At 53.9% G+C, this 15,790-nt stretch overlaps 5 protein-coding genes across 5 annotated transcripts; 2 read left to right on the top strand and 3 right to left on the bottom strand.

Moving 5' to 3' along the window:
* Nucleotides 1–57: 57 nt before the first annotated feature.
* GLOTRDRAFT_109003 (uncharacterized protein) lies at nt 58–3,321 on the bottom strand. Its single transcript, XM_007862744.1, has 3 exons — nt 1,236–3,321; nt 1,013–1,177; nt 58–960 (listed from the first exon to the last, which is right to left on the bottom strand). The coding sequence occupies exons 1-3, from the start codon at nt 3,034–3,036 to the stop codon at nt 335–337; spliced, it is 2,592 nt and encodes an 863-aa protein (XP_007860935.1). The 5' UTR covers nt 3,037–3,321; the 3' UTR covers nt 58–334.
* A 163-nt stretch (nt 3,322–3,484) lies between these two features.
* Nucleotides 3,485–7,199, bottom strand: GLOTRDRAFT_68271 (DUF1740-domain-containing protein; the record flags this gene model as incomplete). Its single annotated transcript, XM_007862743.1, has 8 exons — nt 3,485–3,792; nt 3,846–3,964; nt 4,019–4,834; nt 4,896–5,714; nt 5,764–5,809; nt 5,862–6,588; nt 6,640–6,731; nt 6,779–7,199. 8 exons carry the CDS (start codon nt 7,197–7,199, stop codon nt 3,560–3,562), a joined length of 3,273 nt encoding a protein of 1,090 aa, XP_007860934.1. The 3' UTR covers nt 3,485–3,559.
* A 264-nt stretch (nt 7,200–7,463) lies between these two features.
* On the top strand, nt 7,464–8,588 carry GLOTRDRAFT_135214 (60S ribosome subunit biogenesis protein NIP7). The gene is made up of 6 exons (XM_007862742.1): nt 7,464–7,597; nt 7,651–7,878; nt 7,930–8,064; nt 8,114–8,190; nt 8,245–8,272; nt 8,322–8,588. Exons 1-6 carry the CDS (start codon nt 7,538–7,540, stop codon nt 8,334–8,336), a joined length of 543 nt encoding a protein of 180 aa, XP_007860933.1. The 5' UTR covers nt 7,464–7,537; the 3' UTR covers nt 8,337–8,588.
* A 97-nt stretch (nt 8,589–8,685) lies between these two features.
* GLOTRDRAFT_68266 (uncharacterized protein) lies at nt 8,686–11,948 on the top strand (the record flags this gene model as incomplete). Its single annotated transcript, XM_007862741.1, has 3 exons — nt 8,686–10,600; nt 10,656–10,815; nt 10,878–11,948. The coding sequence occupies 3 exons, from the start codon at nt 8,686–8,688 to the stop codon at nt 11,827–11,829; spliced, it is 3,027 nt and encodes a 1,008-aa protein (XP_007860932.1). The 3' UTR covers nt 11,830–11,948.
* A 9-nt stretch (nt 11,949–11,957) lies between these two features.
* Nucleotides 11,958–15,131, bottom strand: GLOTRDRAFT_52805 (uncharacterized protein). The gene is made up of 2 exons (XM_007862174.1): nt 14,391–15,131; nt 11,958–14,327 (listed from the first exon to the last, which is right to left on the bottom strand). The coding sequence occupies exons 1-2, from the start codon at nt 15,050–15,052 to the stop codon at nt 12,290–12,292; spliced, it is 2,700 nt and encodes an 899-aa protein (XP_007860365.1). The 5' UTR covers nt 15,053–15,131; the 3' UTR covers nt 11,958–12,289.
* Nucleotides 15,132–15,790: the final 659 nt, after the last annotated feature.

Raw genomic sequence — 15,790 nt, 5'->3', positions numbered from 1 at the left:
GAGCATCGCGACTGAGATAAGCAGTCCGATGCCGATCGAAAGTGCAGAGGTTCATAAGTTCGGGAGGTCATAAATCATATTCACTTATCGAGGAAACAACAGATACATGGCAAACGAGAGTGTGGGTGCTAGACACAGCAAAACAAAACTGCAAAATCGAATAAAAGACGAGAAATATACACTCGGGAAAGGGAAGGAGCGACAGGGGACAGTGTTCATTAGTGGACGAGACCAATGAGAAGAATGTACACCAGAAGCGCAAGGAAATATTACCGGCACCGGGAATGGAATATAAACAGGAAGGGAAACAAAAAAGACATATAAACAAGCAGCGTCAATAACGCCGCGTCGCGAGCGCGCGTATCTCGTACAGATACGACCGGTCAGGCTCAGCGTGCCGAAGAGGCTGATCCAGCCGCCATCCTTTCATCTCAGCGCGATGCCGCTCCTCCGCGAGCCGGCACTCCTCCACGAATATCTCGTCCACGTCTGCGACGCACATCGACGCCCGCGAGCCGCGATCGCTCTCGGATTCCGACATACTTCTGCTGCGCGCAGGCGCTGGACTAGGTGTCGACATCCGGGTGGCAGTTGATACGCGGCTGGCGTCTGACGATTGTTCAGCCACGCCCTGCTGGCTGGCCCGAATCGTGCCACCCTTTGTCTCCCAACCGTCCGCGTCGTCCTCGTCATCGGCTAGGTCTGCGAAGACATCCGGCTCGTCTTCTTCAGGTGGCAACGTCGATATCCAGCACATCTTCTGAGGGTCGAACATCATGTTCCCAACCAGTCGTGCGCCTGACGCGAACGACCCAACGGGGGAACCCATCGACGATCCCGTCAGATGTGTAATCAGTGCAGGCCGCGTCGACGTGCCGACTACAGCGTCGAAGTCGCGAAGGACCTGATCATTGCCCTCCCACCGCAGCGTCTGAGGGTTCCACTTCATGTCCCCAACCACTAATGGCATCGCGATCAGTTTATTGCCTAGTCCTATTGCTAATCGACGAACCTTTTGGAGCGCCAGCACCGCCCAAATTGCGTATGAGCGTAGGCTTGCGTCTCGTTGTGGGTGATGAAGCTGAAGCCCTCTTCTTCTTCGTGGCTGGTTCTTCGCTTGCAGTCTGAGCAGGGAACTCAATACGACCTGCTCGTCGTAATGCATTCCCACCAGGCTCTATATCAAGGGAACGCAGGTGAGCCGCGGTCAATCATAGTGCAAGTGCCACACGTACCAGTACTGCCCTGTTTTTTCCTCCGAACCGTGCCCTTGCTACCATCAACCACCTTTGAGTACGTGCCGCCGGGGACCCTGTTCCCAAACCCTTTGGGTTGTACTCTATATCTCATCTCCTTGTCGCGGTCTGTAGGCAAATCGTCGAAGTTATCTAGCTCCGTCCCGTCACCATATGTTCTTTGTCTCTTTGGGCGCTTGAGAACCTTTGGTGCCGACGCAGTTGGTTTAGTTGTCTGTGAAGGCGACGTTCTTGCCCTGGCCGAAACGGTAGAAGCGGTAGAATGTGGGCGGGGAGGTAATGGTGATGTGGGACGGGTTTGCGATGTTGGTGTGTGGGCGGGAGGGAAGACAGACGATATTGCAGGGCGAGATTTCATGCGCGAAGACGATGTTGGCATCGTGAGACGAAGTGCGGCAGGATTAGAGGAGGGAGTTGAGGGTCGCGTAGGGGGAACTTTGAACTCGGAACCATGCATGCGTCCCGTTGAGCTATTGTGACTCGTCTTTGCACGGGAGGCGGCAGTGTGTTGCTCGTAACGTGACGTGGCCGCGGGGGGTTTGGTTGACGAAGGTCCGGCTACAGGAGGCTGCGCCTGGAACATCGAATCTGTGAGGGCGGGTAAAGACGCCTTGCGCGTCATCTTCCTCTGCGAGGATGGAGGTGAGGGAGGCTTCAGGCCAGGCTGAGACTTCTGCCCTCGCAGACTGCCAGGTTTGGGGGTAAGGAAAGAGGAGGGAGGGGATGCAGGCGCATTTGCTGTTGCGTTCCTTGCTGTTTGGGCACGAGGCATTCCGGGGCGTGGAGGGGACGTTTTGATGTTCAGCCTCGAGAACTGCCGCGCGGATGAGATCGGCGGATTAGTGGGCGACTTGGCACGATCGCTTCGAAGTCGGGATGGTGGACGTTGTAAAGGGGGAGGTCGCGATGGCGCACTTTTACTACGACCTTCAGCGGTACGTTTAGACTGTTGCTGCTGAGCATGGTGTAGCATTCGACTCGGACTAAAGTCCGCATCATCGTCGATGACAAGTCCAATTTCGAAGTCATCCTCAGGATCGGGACTGGCGATCTTTATCCGTTCCTCAACCACAGGCTTCTTCTTCTTCAACTCTAATAGTTTCGCAAGGTGCTTACCACCTTGCTTGGACTCGAAAATCCCTGCAGGAATTACGAGCCCATCGAGCTCACCATCATCCTCTTCCTCGTTCTCGTCCTCGGTCTCGGTCTCTGGGAGGGATGCCGACGTATATGTAGATGATGACGAGTGTTCGGCAAGACCAAGCGTCGAAGGAGCATCCGATGACTGCGAGGAGGATGTCTGATCTCCCCACTCTAGAGAACCTTTGGAGGACTGATGGTGGAGAGACTGTGGGCGCAGGGACAACTGGGTCAATTCTTCGGGGAGGGCGAAGTCGGCTTCCAAGTCCTCGTCGATGGGAGCAGACGCCGGCTGTGTAGAGGGTTTGGAGAAGATCGGCAGAGCAGAGACTTTGATGGTAGATATCCCTTCTTCGTCCTCATCATTGTCCTCTGAAGACGATAGAGGCGGACGAATGGTGATCAACTGTGTAGAACTCCTCCGTGACTCTGAACGAGCAGCCATACCGGCGATGACAGCCTCAGCCTTCGCCCCGCCTGTCGTCCCCAGACCCATCTCGTTGTCCCAGTCCAAGTCGTCATCATCCTTATCTGACTCAGCGTCCGATGCATGGAGAGGTTCGTCGTCGGGTAGCTCGAAGTCGGCGTCCGGCCATTCTTCTCGAGCGAGAGCACCAGAGGGGGCCGGGATCGTAGTCATAGTCGTGAAGTGGGAAACTAGGCAAAGGTCGAGTATAGTATTAGGCCCTAGAAGTGGGATAGTGGATGGAGCGGGTGTGTGAAACTGGCGCAGTGGGGTAGGGATACAGAGAGCGGATCAAGTGGGCCGTGATTATAGCATTAGCGGGAAAAGCGGGAAGGATTGTCGAACAATAAAGCAGGATAAAGCCGCAGAGAATGCCTTTGGGCGAGCGAGGAGAAAACTGCTGGGGAGAGCAGTGCCTCGTGTTCGTCGACGCAGACAGTGGCAGTATGTAACGGAGAGTCTATTGACGTGACGTGACACCGCGTCACATCCATGCAAGCCACAAACAATGGGACGCTGGTCCAAACAACACATGTGGCGACCAGTGGCAGGAACAATGCAGCCCCGGCCATTCATCGAATATTCATCGACCAGGGCCCTGTCGCATGAGACGGATATTGCACTTCCATGGGGCTATAGTCCACAGATAGTCCTCAATGACACCAAAATACGACATCAGTCATTGAATGGAAAACTATCAGTGGTAAGGCATTAATCTTCTCAGCTCGTCAGCTCGATGTTCAATCTCTTCATCTCCATAATCGTCCCCCCGTCCCCGCATTTCTCGAGCCGGAGCCACCCAGCCTTCCAACACCTCGTCGAGACCCTTCCTCATTCGGATCCCCCTTTCTGCCATCGTCTCTGCGAATCCATTCAGTTCTTGTGGGCTGAAGGCACGCCGTAACGGACCGAACGCGAGAAGGTACAGCTCTGCCACACGTGTTTAAGTCCCACTCTACATGCACGGAAATGTATTTGCGCACCTTTCACAAGTGGACATTCCCCGATAGCTCGGAACACAAGATTCCTCGCTCTTTGCCAGTCTTCGTTCCTAAACTCGAACTCGATTGCTATCCTCCAAAGAATGGCACTTCCCCGAGTCCTGTGAAGTGGAGATCAATCGAAATGCGCCAGATGTACGGAACGACTGCCTTACCTATCGCTTTCGACAGCGAATCCCAGGGCGTTTCTTATTCGCTCTTTCTCTTCTTCCCACTTGCCTTTCTCCCACCCGAGAGAGATCCAAATTTCCATCAATCTCCTGGCCATGTCCTTATCCTTCCCTTTGTGGGTCTCTTCGGATAACAAGCTCCTCACCCGGCCCCACACGCTTTGGCCCTTTTCTACCTCCAAGAGCAGTCTAATGCCAAAAGTGTTGCCGGGGTAGTGATCGACGACAGAGTGCACCCGATCTCGGAGGAGCCCCGGAGCCATGGGGTTGCGGAGAGTATATCCGTAATGATACAACATCACCAAGGAAGCGATATTGAGGCTCTCGTGGGCGTGGCTTCCAGGACTGGGAGCTTCTAAGCCTAGTAAATATTCATCGAAAACAGTAAGCGCCGCCAAAGGACCAGAAGTAAGCAAGTCAGCAAGGGCCCTCAAGCATATCAAAGCCTGCTTCTCTTTCCATAGTTGCGGATCCTTTATACTTTTGATCTTGTCTTCTAGCGCTCTCTTGCATCTCAAGACTACAATGCCACCCGAGCCTTGCATATCGACAGACTTCAGTATGACTTGCAGCGTGGCATCCGTGTCGCCAGCGAGCCACTCCATCTGCGCCCAATCCCACCATAAGCAGTGTAGTGCAGGTCGTCGCGCGTTGGCAGGCATGGCGGCAATGAGGACATTGCTGTAAACTGTTCGCGCGGCGGCAGGGCGACCGCGCAAGCGTTCTAGACGAGCATGGTTTGCCCAATGAGCTAGCGAGTCCTTTGCCATAGAAAGATAAGATTTGGATAATTTGAGAGCGCTGAGAACGTGAACTACAGTCAGACAACGATGGCGATGTATGACCGTCGCAGCATACATACCTCTTAATACTTTGCGCTGCTTCAAAGGCCAACGCCAAAGCATCCCATTCCGCATCCTTACCGTCGACCCCACCGAGCCGACAGGCCTTAAACACCCGCCTGATCAACTCTGAATCCACACCTGCCACGTCCTGTTGGTCCCAGAACGCGCCCTTGCCCCTACCATTGCTGTCAAGAAGGCTGTCCAATGGATCAATGATGTCGTATCCCCAGTTCTTCACCGGCCCAAATTCGCTGCTGTACGCCCGCTCCCGGCCGACTAAGACGCCAGCGAAGGAATCCGCGGTTATCAGGTGTCTCTTGTTATCCCGCGGAAGGATAGCATTGAGCTTGTGTTCATTGGCGAATGCATCATAAGCCCATCTATCATCCATACTCCCCGATGGCCTAGGTGATAGAGACGCCGCGAAGCCCGGTATGTGCAAACCCAGGAAAGATATCCATATCAGCCTGAAAGCATGCTTGGTCTTCTGGGAAGTGAGATTGCACAAGAGTGGCCTTATGTCGGAAAACAGTATCGTAGCATACGGATCATCCACGTCGTCCACCGACCGCGATGGCAAGAAGTTGTCCTTATCAGAGCGCAGTTCTTCTGCAGACCACCTACGGTATGGGTCTGTGTCGCCTGAATCAACTGAAGGCGCGCGGCTCCGCGAGTTCGCCGGAGCACAGTCAGGCCGACCGGAAGCTATCCAGGAAGCCCAGCCTTGAGCTCCAGGTTCGCCCAGACGAGGCGCTTCAGACTCCCAGAACTCCTCTAGAGCGTCAAGTTGATGCTCCAGGGGCAGGCCGTACATAGACTGCGGTACCTCGAAGGTCCTAATTACGGTCTTAGTCAAGCGCAAACAGAATATAGACATAGCCTCACAATTCAGCCTGAGCTTGAAAGACAGCAGCAGCCCGTTCGACATAACCTATCGATATGAAAGTCACCATCAATATTCGCCCATGACAAAGAAAGCTGACCTGCATCCCGAAGAGCGACCGCGACTCTCCATATCACCCTCAGTTGACCGACCTCATCATGTTGCAGGCTGTTCAGGACTCTGCTGGCGTCCTGCATCATACCTTCAATGCCCCGTTCACCTTTTCTAAGCCTCCAGTCGAACCAGGCAATCCAAACATCCACATCGTTGACCTCTTGCAATGCATTTTCCCACTCCGATCGCAGCTTGCTCTCATGCCACACCTCTTCACCCGCCTTAATGTATTTTAGGCGTAGGGGCGTCGAGTTACGATTCTTAGGATGCGCTGACAATGCGCGCGCGAGAACGGAGACAGCGATGTCCGTTCGCGCCCTGTTTGCGTTCTTGGAGGTGATGGGAACATTGGAAAGCGAATACCACAGCAAGGATAGCCACGTATGCACATTGGATGGGTCGGCCGAGATCTGCTGCTCTAGTTCCTTCAACTTGATCTGAAGGGCTGTAAGGGGCGTGGCATCCGCTTCATCATCAGACGTAAGGTCATCTTCCCTTTCTGACTCGGAAGACCCAGAAGAATCAGAGTCTGGATTTACTGACCGGCGCGTAATGGAGCGGTACGTCTCATCCTCCGATCGCGCCTTGCCTGAACGGATGCGCAGGAACCCTTCAACTTCATCGTATTTGTACTTCTGATCAGATGCGAGCAGTCTGCGGGTAGGGGCGGACTGCAGTAGCTTGCGAGATCGAGAGTCTGTCAAGGACGGCATCTGCTTATGAGATGTTAGTAATTGCACGTACACCTCAGAAATTAATATCACCTTCCGCCGGGTCCCTGCGCCCACTTCCACGCCTTTGCCGCTCCAATGGACCACAGTCCAGCCTCGAGGGAGGCCGAGTATCTGCCTTCCACCTTAGGAATCATTAGATACCGGAGGATCAAGTCTGCGGGGAACTCACGAGCGACTACATGATATTTGGGGATAGACCCTGTATGCAGCCCTCCGTATGTGACATTGAGAGCATCCCCCTTCTTGTCAGTGAAGTAAAGCGGCGGCGAGCTAGCCCTCGAGGGCTGAGAAGGATCGCCCCGCTTCCTCCTGCTGTCTTCTCCCTCTTTGATACGTTCGTCGTACTCCAGGTCCCAGGAATGATCGGGTTGCCTTTCAGGCTTGGACTTGTGCCTGTGGGATGACACTTTCTCTCGTTCATGCCTCTTTGACTTACTGCTTTCTTTGTCCTTGTGCTCCTTGACCTTGGGATGACTCTTCCTGCCGTCGCCCTTTGTGTCGGGAGGCGAACCCGCACGGCTCGGACCAGCATCTGGGTCCGGGAACGAAGAGAACGAAGGGGGAAATGACGAGAACGAGGGCGCCGACATGACCAAAGACGGAATCCAGCACTCTATTAGACCAGTCACAAGTTCTAGCCGCGGTCCTGTACAGATAAACCTTGATACGAGCGTCGATTGAGCCGTGTTCAGTTACGTTCAAGTTTGACTTGGTCGAGAAGGCAGTCTGTAGCAGGTCTCGACCAGAAATCTAAGACAGATCTCTGAAGAGCCGGCGGCAAGTCCCCCGCAATATGTTACGTAATACAATCCAAGCTTTTTAAATACGCTCTTCTGCTGGTAGGTCCAGTTCAACTGTCAGTGCTCCTCGTTATCCTCAGACTTCAGACGCAAGCAGGAACCGCGAACGCTACTACTGGGGAAGAAACATGCGCCCGTTGACAGAGGAGGAGAGCAAGCTTGTCTTCGCGAAGTTGGCCAACTTCATCGTGCGTCCAGATCGCGCTGCTTTATCCCTGTGGCGAGCCTCATATCTTTGCAGGGCAAAAACTTGATACAGCTCATTGACCGGCCAGACGAGCCATACTGTTTTCGGCTGCACAGGGACAGGGTTTATTATGTCTCAGAAGCTTCTATGCGCCTTGCTATCTCGGTAGCACGACCAAATCTCGTCAGTCTAGGGACGTGCTTTGGCAAATTCACGAAAAGCGGCAAGTTCAAGTTGCAAATCACCGCCCTGGACTATTTGGCACAATATGCCAAGTACAAGGTATGCTCAGCTCGTCAGCGCCTGGGTCTATGATGTGAGACTGGAGTGCAGGTGTGGATAAAACCTAACGGCGAAATGCCGTTCTTGTATGGAAATCATGTATTGAAGGCCCACCTTGGGCGGATAACGGAGGATACACCGGAGCACCAGGGCGTTGTGGTCTACAGCATGAATGATATTCCATTGGTCCGTTGCTTTCACATACGTGCCTTCTGATGTTGACATCCAGATGCAGGGGTTCGGTGTCACTGCTCGATCAACTGTGGACACTCGGAAGTTAGACCCCACCGCAATCCTCGTGTTCCATCAAGCGTATGTAACACGGTGCATTCCCAATATTCTTGTTGTTGACTTGGTTCATTGTAGTGATGTCGGTGAATACTTGCGGGACGAGGTATGTAGTAAGTCTATGCACGCGTCCACTCGTACTGACCCTCGAATAGGAGACACTGTTTTGATTTGGAGGGTCAGGTATTCTTCATCTTGCTGGATCTATAAGGCCGTGCGGTAGGGATATCTCATGGACCCACTATCATACATAGACGACTCGGTGTTGAAGTGCTCAGCTGAGTTCCTAATGATCTGGCACCTGTACATATTATAGCATAGACAAGTCCAGACTAAGCCGTGTATTCCTAGCAACACACCCTTTAGTGACAGGTCGAGCAATGCTGTAAACACATGTGCAAAATTATAGTGGTCACAACGTGCACGTGTACAATAATGAAGCCAGGTTGCTTCGATCCAACGGTTTGTCCCACGCCTGCTAGAGAACACGTCCTGTGCTCCCGAGTCGTCTCGCATGCTATGTCCAACATCCCAGTCTCTGATTCTACTGCCGAACTATATACTCAGTGGACTAATCTCTCCGATGAACAAATAACGGCTGACGCGATACCCAGTGTCCTAGGGAAGGTGCAAGATGACTTATGGGTTGCAGCGGCTTGTACGGACCGCGTTGTAGAGGACGTGTCAGTGCAGCACGCCTTGCTTACTTTTGGCCTTCAGCGTACTCAGGCTACTGCAGGAAATGCAGTACTGGGAGCCGTTCGCAGCTGGCAATCCGGAGTTGACGACGGTGACAGAGCTACGACCCCGTCCAAGGACGAATCGAATGGACAACCCCCGCAACCCGCAGACGAGAGGATGCAGCGAGTACGGTCGCTGCTGCTTGCCCGTCTAGAACGCTTGAACACATTTGTCGAGTTGTGCAAGGTCTCGGCTCCTACTTCTGAAGGTGATCTTGATGAAGAGTGGGAGGATGACCCTTGGGCGGAAGCTGACGGTGGAGAGGAAGCATCTGGCTCGCCCTCCGTACAGAAGACATCATCTACGTCGTCCGCACGACTCGGGACACCGCCATTACCACTCACCCAGTTCCTCACAGCGGACCTGGCTTACATAGCACGCCTGCTTGCTTCAAGGGAAGAGTTTGCGGCGCTCAGAATCCTGATGGACCGACATGGGTCTCACTTATGGCCGTATCGCTTCTCCATACTCGAAGCCATCCCAGAGCTGGCTGATCCAGAAGCTTACCGCGAGTTCCTTCCGGAATATGATCCATACACTAGTCGGGAACGAAAACCTGATTTCCTGAATGTCGATATTCCGCCGCCCATAGACGGGTACTCTTTGCGGGCTCGGGTTCATCAGGAACCTTTGACTGCGTCAGACCTCACCGAGTGGTGCAAGCGCCGAATCGATGTTATCATTTCTGTGACTGGCATGGTGGACACTGCGCTGGCTTTCGTGCAGCATTCTGTTGCCAGAGGCATACCAGACCTTGACGAGATAGGAGAAGACCTTAGTCTGCTGTCCAGGCTCATATATGATGCTCCCAAGCCTGGGAACGAATCTGACACAATGGACGATTCAGACGAGTGGACTCTTGAGCGCTGGAAATCAACCGAGCCGTCCGCGATCATTCGTGCATATCTCCTGCATTCGACTCCATCCACATTAGTGAAGGATATCCGCGCCCTCGTGTTACCCTACTTATTCGTTCTCGAATCAAGGGCCGAGCGCGCCGGCATACCGGATCCTTCTCTTTCCAACCGCCTTCTCTATGACTACATAATGTCCCTGCCTCTAACAATGGCAGCTGCAGTGTTTGAAGCGTCGAAGCCAACCTTCCCTGCACCTCAGCGTCTGATTAAGGACGATGAAGACATGGTACGACTTGCTCTTGCTTGCCTCTATGGCAGCGATAGCTTAGACGAATGGCCGACTATGAGTCGGATTTTTGAATGCTTGCCTGCGTGGCAGAATGCCAATGACGAGGAAGAGGATGAAGCCGATACAACGATCACATCTCTGGGCGCTTTTGTCACGCCATCCACTACCTCACCGAGGGCTAGTGCTTCTGATCTTCTAGTTTTCTTCAATCCTTTACCGTCGACTTCGTTGTCTCACATCTTGGACGTTCTCGATGTACATCTGGAATCAGGAGAGATCCTCGCGCGATGGGGCGTTCCCGCACCCTTGCGGTGGTTCTTGCAGAGCAGAAATGACATGGTCGAACAGCGGGCATGGGCCAACAGGATGGCAAGGCGGGCCGGAGGATCTGAAGAAGAGCTCGACACTCAAGAAGAGTGGGAGTGGCTTTTGGATGATATGCTCAAGTTGGTCGGGACGGGTGATGGCGGCATCAAGGGAGCGTTTGGGCTATTGTCTCGAGAGGAGATTAAGAAGATCTTCTTCGCTGGTCTTCTGAGCTGTGGTAGTCAGTAACTGCAATATTCCATCCTGGCTTCAGTACTAACCGCATATTCTCGTAGAGTTCCCAATTGCCAAGGCCATCCTACGGAATCCCAGGGGGAAGCTGCGACTTGATGCCGATGTTGTCGAGGACATTTGTCTATCCGCTTCACGCGAATTCTATGATAACGCAAGCTCTGGTAACTACACTCATGGTGACATGAAATTGGCGTATGATTGGTATGTGGCAATAGCCTCGTTGAGTAACTCTTTGCCTTGCCTTACATGCTCCGCTACTCTAGTCTGGACGTGCCCTCCCCTACACCTATACTGGTGAAAGAGAAGGAATTCATCGAGGCGACCTCGCGTTTGTCTTCGTACAATGTCACGTCTCGTTCCGGGGTCCCAATTTCACCCATTGAAATACGGCTCACGAAAGATCGCCTTTCCCTTGTGTCTCGGCTGCTTTCGAATAATCCAGATGCATACAAGCATCGGGATGTGATTCTGGAGCTTGTTCACAAGCTCGGGTTCCAAGGAGATGAAATCGCAGAGGTTAAAACCTATGCTATGCTCGCAGACACGGCTTTACAAGCGGAAGACTTTGCTCGTGCCTTCGATACTATCGAAGCCATGGTGGGCAAAGTATTGGATATTAGGTCTACCGTTCCCCCCGGCATCGAGGATCCCAAGACACAGGAATGCTCTGAAGTATGCTGGATTGCCTGTTATCAACTGGGACGTCAACCCGAGTTCGATGAAGTAGAGAAGAAGATGCGCCTTCTGGGTTGGGCGCTTGAGTTCTGTCCTCCTGACAAACTTCCTGATATCCTACATTCGTGGCATCGTCTCGAAGACGAGGACGTTGAATATAGAGAAGGCAGAATCATGGCTCGTCGGAATGGCTCAGAGGCTGCCCCGCGTAAACGACATCCGCAAGCGCGTTCCATCCCAAGCTTAGCGGAGCGCTTGCAGCGCATTCAGATGCCCGATTTCCGTATGCCATCGTCGCCGTTGGCCCCGCTGGTCGGTAGTCCCGATCCCGCAGCTTTAGCCAGCAGGACTTTCCACCGCGTCGCCGCGAACTTCCCTTTCTCCGTTGGTCATCGAGCTCAATCTCCTGGGTCGGAAGGCAGCTCCAGAAGCCGGGACGGAAGTAGGGTCAGACTTAATACTGATGAAGTCTCCGCTCAGGCCACTCGAGTATTCCAGAAGGGTATTGGTTGGCTCATCGGTGCGGATGAGGAGGCATAGTACTCTACTTCACTCTGTCGCGTATCAGAAGTTTCGATAAATATTTGTTTCTTAACGTTCATGCTCTCAGATACCTTGAGGTCGCACCATGGCATGGAACAGGTTACCGAAGCAGCCAGTATGCGCAAGCGAGTACCAATGCGACACCCATGTTGATCGAGTCAGAGACATTTACAGGTCAGGGCTAGACTATAGAGTAGCTGCTACGGTGAGCTGGTGGGGGGAAACAACAATGAGGGTGGACGACACATTACAACAGGAAAGTAGACATAATGATGAATAAATGTAATTACGGGACCAAGCCCTAGATAAATAGAACCTTATCCAACAAGGATAAGTAGAACACGGTAAAGGAGCGGAGGGGTTTGCACGGAGGTGCTACAGAAAGCAGCTGCGTCAAGGAAGTGAAGGATACAAGTTGAGTCCGCAGTAGTCGAGTCCCAATCCAATCTATCTACAGTTAGTCGCTGCAACCAAAGCGACCACCAATCCCAGTGGGCGCCCTGGGTCTATTGATGACAGTTGCTTTGCCGCCATCATGTCCACTCTCGCCAGGTGCTGCGGAGCCCCGACCACACATTTCGCAATAACCGTTGTTATTGCTGTTCCCAGTAGCGCGCAGTTGATCTAATTCGGCCTTGAGCTCTCGGACTTGTCCCTCCAGCTCCCAGATTTGCATCTGCCATCCCTTCCTTGCAGAGATGATCTGTTCCTGCAACGCCTGGATCACAGCGGACTGGTCCTCACCAGGCACAGCGACAGACACCCCCTTGTTCCCCGGAACAGAGTCAATGCTGGGAAAGCCGTACCCAAGCGGCGAGCTGGATATGCTGGGACTAGTGACAGCCGTGTTCATGGTCGTTGGCGTATCAAGGTCCAAGTCGGAGTCGCGGTTCGGGCTCCTGTCATTAGGATCTGGAAGCAGATGGTCCGAGAAATGAGCGCTGAAGGCAGTCGAGACCGGTCGTAGGCTGAGGCCCTGAAAGTCAGAGACTTCAGGCGGTGCGCTCCTCGGCGAGGACGATATAACGAGACCACCTGACGATTTCTCGATAGCCGATAGAACAGCAGTCGGAGTGGCGGTCCTACTCCGACCTCTCTCGCCCTCCGGGTTGAAGGGCTCTTTTAGGGTCTGCGGGGGACCGCTCGGAGGAATTATTGACAACGAAGGCGGTGTCCCGCGACGCGGGCTCGGAGAGCTCTTCCGAGGGTCAGAGTCTGACCTACCAGGGCGTAGCAGACCATCGCTTTCTGCAAGGAGAGAAGGTGATAAGGACGGAACCGGTACTCGTTTGAGGTCTTGAGTTCGCCGCGGTGCAGCAGACTGGGATTGGTTGCCATATCCGCTAGTTCCAAGAGCATCGGACGACAACTGTGGCACCGGCGGAATAGCGTGCGACTGCATCTTGTCCTTCTCTCTGTCCCGGAAAAGGCGCATAAATCCACTTTTCTTTTGCTTGATTGTCCGTGTGGGCGCTTCATTCGCGGTATGGTCATCAACCGAAGTCCCTTGAGCTTCGTTTTCCTTGCCACTGCCTTTACCCCGTGCCAAGTCGCCCATACCCTGGAAGGCATTTTTCGCCCTGGCGCCAGCACTGATCGAACGCGCCCTCGTCCGGAAAGTAGAGCTAGTCGGGCTGCTGTTGGAAGTATTCTTCGACGTACCCGACCGTTGCTCCGCAGTGTTATTTTCCGGAGCCTGCGACGGAAACGGCATGGGTCCACTGATGATGGAATGAGAAGGAGCACCTTGGACCGTAGCGGTCCTGGATCTCTCCCTGGCCTGTGCTTGAGCTTCCGCAAGAGATATGAGAGTGAATCCAGGCGATGACGGGGTATCTTGCCAGCCCGCAAGACCTCTGACGGACATTGCAGGCGCGAATGGTCTACCGACACTCTCAAAAGATGAATGAGAGTCCGGAAAGGACGGTCTGCGAGAGGCGATGGGTCGAGAGATTCCCTTGATCTGAATACCCTCGCCCGAACCGGAAGAGTAAGATCCTTTCGCTTTATGGGTGATCGAGGAAGTTGAATTGTCAGGCGTGATAACGTTGCCGGTGGACCAAGAGGCCGAAGTACTAGCCTCCGTGACCGTTCTATCCGAGTCACTCGGTGCGATGTGATGGGCAAATCCTTGCTGGTTATGAGAAGGGGACCGGGGCGACTCATGCGGTGGATCGTAGAAGGCCAAATCTGGGTTAGCGTAAGGGTGCACGTATTCATGGCGATTGGCTGCTGGGGACGGAGCTGGGGATACTGAGCGACTACGTCGCCTGAATGCTGCGGTGCGGCTATCGGAGCCTGAGCTAGAGGACGAGCCCGCAGAGGCGGAGGGCAGACCGGGACTCATGGGAGGTTGCAAATGCGCGGAATTTGCTGTCGACGTGGTTTGAGTGCGGATGCGCATCACAGGGAACTTCTTCTTGGGCGCTGACTCGGCCGGTGAGGATGGCTGTAACGACAGTGAAGTGGAGGACATGGACGCCCGCGCGAGAGCACTGCACAGGCGATGGTGAGCATTCGGATTAATTATATCATAGCCTTAATGAATTAGCACTCACTGCAACGCGCCTCCGGGGGATATATATGAGGAGTTTGTTTCGAAGGATTGCTTGGCTTTACCGCTGGAGCGACTGGACTCGTTGCTTGGCCGTCCACCCGAGCCCGCTCTGGTTAGACCTAGTCCCCTCTTGATGCCGTCCGCCATCCCACCTCGAGTCTTTTCAGACCTCGGCTCAGAAAGCGTACGGGACAGAATACCTGATTCGGGTTCCTCCTCTTCAGGTAAGACGTCACCGCCCATTTCCCAGGGTGCCGGTGAATGGAACTTCATCTTGGGACCGAGTACGCTCATGCGAGAATCATCCTCGTCGTCATCGATAGTATGTTGAGAACTATGGTCGTCATCGGAATAGTCTTGTGAAGCGTAGGAGTACCGAGGGTCGTCTTCAAGGTCCAGTGTACTAGCACCGGGATCGTTCAAACGTTCCCGGTCAGACATGGGAGAGCGAGGCTCGATAGCGCTGGGAGCATAGTGAGACTGTTCGGCCGAACGGCCGGGACGAGGAGAAAAGACAGGATGGCTGTAAATGGAGGGGGAATCGAAAGACTCGGCATACGAAGGAAAACGGTTGGGGAGGCCTGCACGAGCAGTTCGTTGGTCCAGGAGGCGTCTCAGGTGCTCATCGTGCGCGGTGTTGGGAGACTGCATAGCGCTGAGCATGTGCAGCGGCGTCGATGGCGAGGACGAGAGGGACGACCGCGACCGCGACGACGACGACGACGACGACGGGGAGGGCGGGCAGCAACCGGAAAGCCTGGGGGAAGGAAGCGCGAGCCTATGAAGCTTCGGATGAGATACGAACTGAAGCGAACACTACACGCTCACAAACAAGTGCAAACAGCATTTAATGATCTGAGAGAAGCATCTCAGCCTCAGATCCACCGCCTTCTTATAATCACCGCTTTCCGGTCAATATCCTCGTATTCGAGCTCGCAACATGGCCTCTTTGAATTTCTCCTCCGGGTATGTCGAACAAATATCGCTGCCTGCCAGGCAGGTTTACACTGATTTTTCCTGCCTTTGTGACAGCTGCTGACTGCGTTCTTCCGTTGCTTCCGACACTAGCACGTTCTCAGCCGCGCCGACCAGTCGCGATCTCCCATCGTTGTGCCGGTGCATTGCTCCGGCGTTCTCAGCCTAGTTTCTGCACCACGCAGTACAGGCCAATCACTAACTTGTGTGTGCGCCTCGATCATCCATCGCATCCCCCATAAATGGTCAAGTGGCGTCGTCGAGCGCCCAGCTGTGAGCCAGTGCCCATTGGCCCGCCCCTTTCCAAGCTATGTACCTTGTCTCGCTGACAGGGGTATCTGCATCGAGAATCAGAAAGAGATCCACCACGTTGCATCCCAGCAACGGAATTCTGGTGTGGCAGACTTTCTGCTCACCGAGCATATC

This window comes from Gloeophyllum trabeum, assembly GCF_000344685.1.
Source record: "Gloeophyllum trabeum ATCC 11539 unplaced genomic scaffold GLOTRscaffold_00001, whole genome shotgun sequence".
NCBI lineage: Eukaryota > Fungi > Basidiomycota > Agaricomycetes > Gloeophyllales > Gloeophyllaceae > Gloeophyllum > Gloeophyllum trabeum.
This window is presented reverse-complemented; position numbering and strand designations above follow the sequence as displayed.

Coding starts and splice junctions, on each gene's coding strand:
- GLOTRDRAFT_109003 (XM_007862744.1), bottom strand. CDS start 3,036: ATGACTACGATCCCGGCCCCCTCTGGTGCTCTCGCTCGAGAAGAATGG. Junction 1,178..1,235: donor GAAAAAACAGGGCAGTACTG/GTACGTGTGGCA, acceptor CCCTTGATATAG/AGCCTGGTGGGAATGCATTA. Junction 961..1,012: donor CGGTGCTGGCGCTCCAAAAG/GTTCGTCGATTA, acceptor CGATGCCATTAG/TGGTTGGGGACATGAAGTGG.
- GLOTRDRAFT_135214 (XM_007862742.1), top strand. CDS start 7,538: ATGCGCCCGTTGACAGAGGAGGAGAGCAAGCTTGTCTTCGCGAAGTTG. Junction 7,879..7,929: donor CACAATATGCCAAGTACAAG/GTATGCTCAGCT, acceptor ACTGGAGTGCAG/GTGTGGATAAAACCTAACGG. Junction 8,191..8,244: donor ATCCTCGTGTTCCATCAAGC/GTATGTAACACG, acceptor GGTTCATTGTAG/TGATGTCGGTGAATACTTGC.
- GLOTRDRAFT_52805 (XM_007862174.1), bottom strand. CDS start 15,052: ATGCTCAGCGCTATGCAGTCTCCCAACACCGCGCACGATGAGCACCTG. Junction 14,328..14,390: donor TCCCCCGGAGGCGCGTTGCA/GTGAGTGCTAAT, acceptor TCGCCTGTGCAG/TGCTCTCGCGCGGGCGTCCA.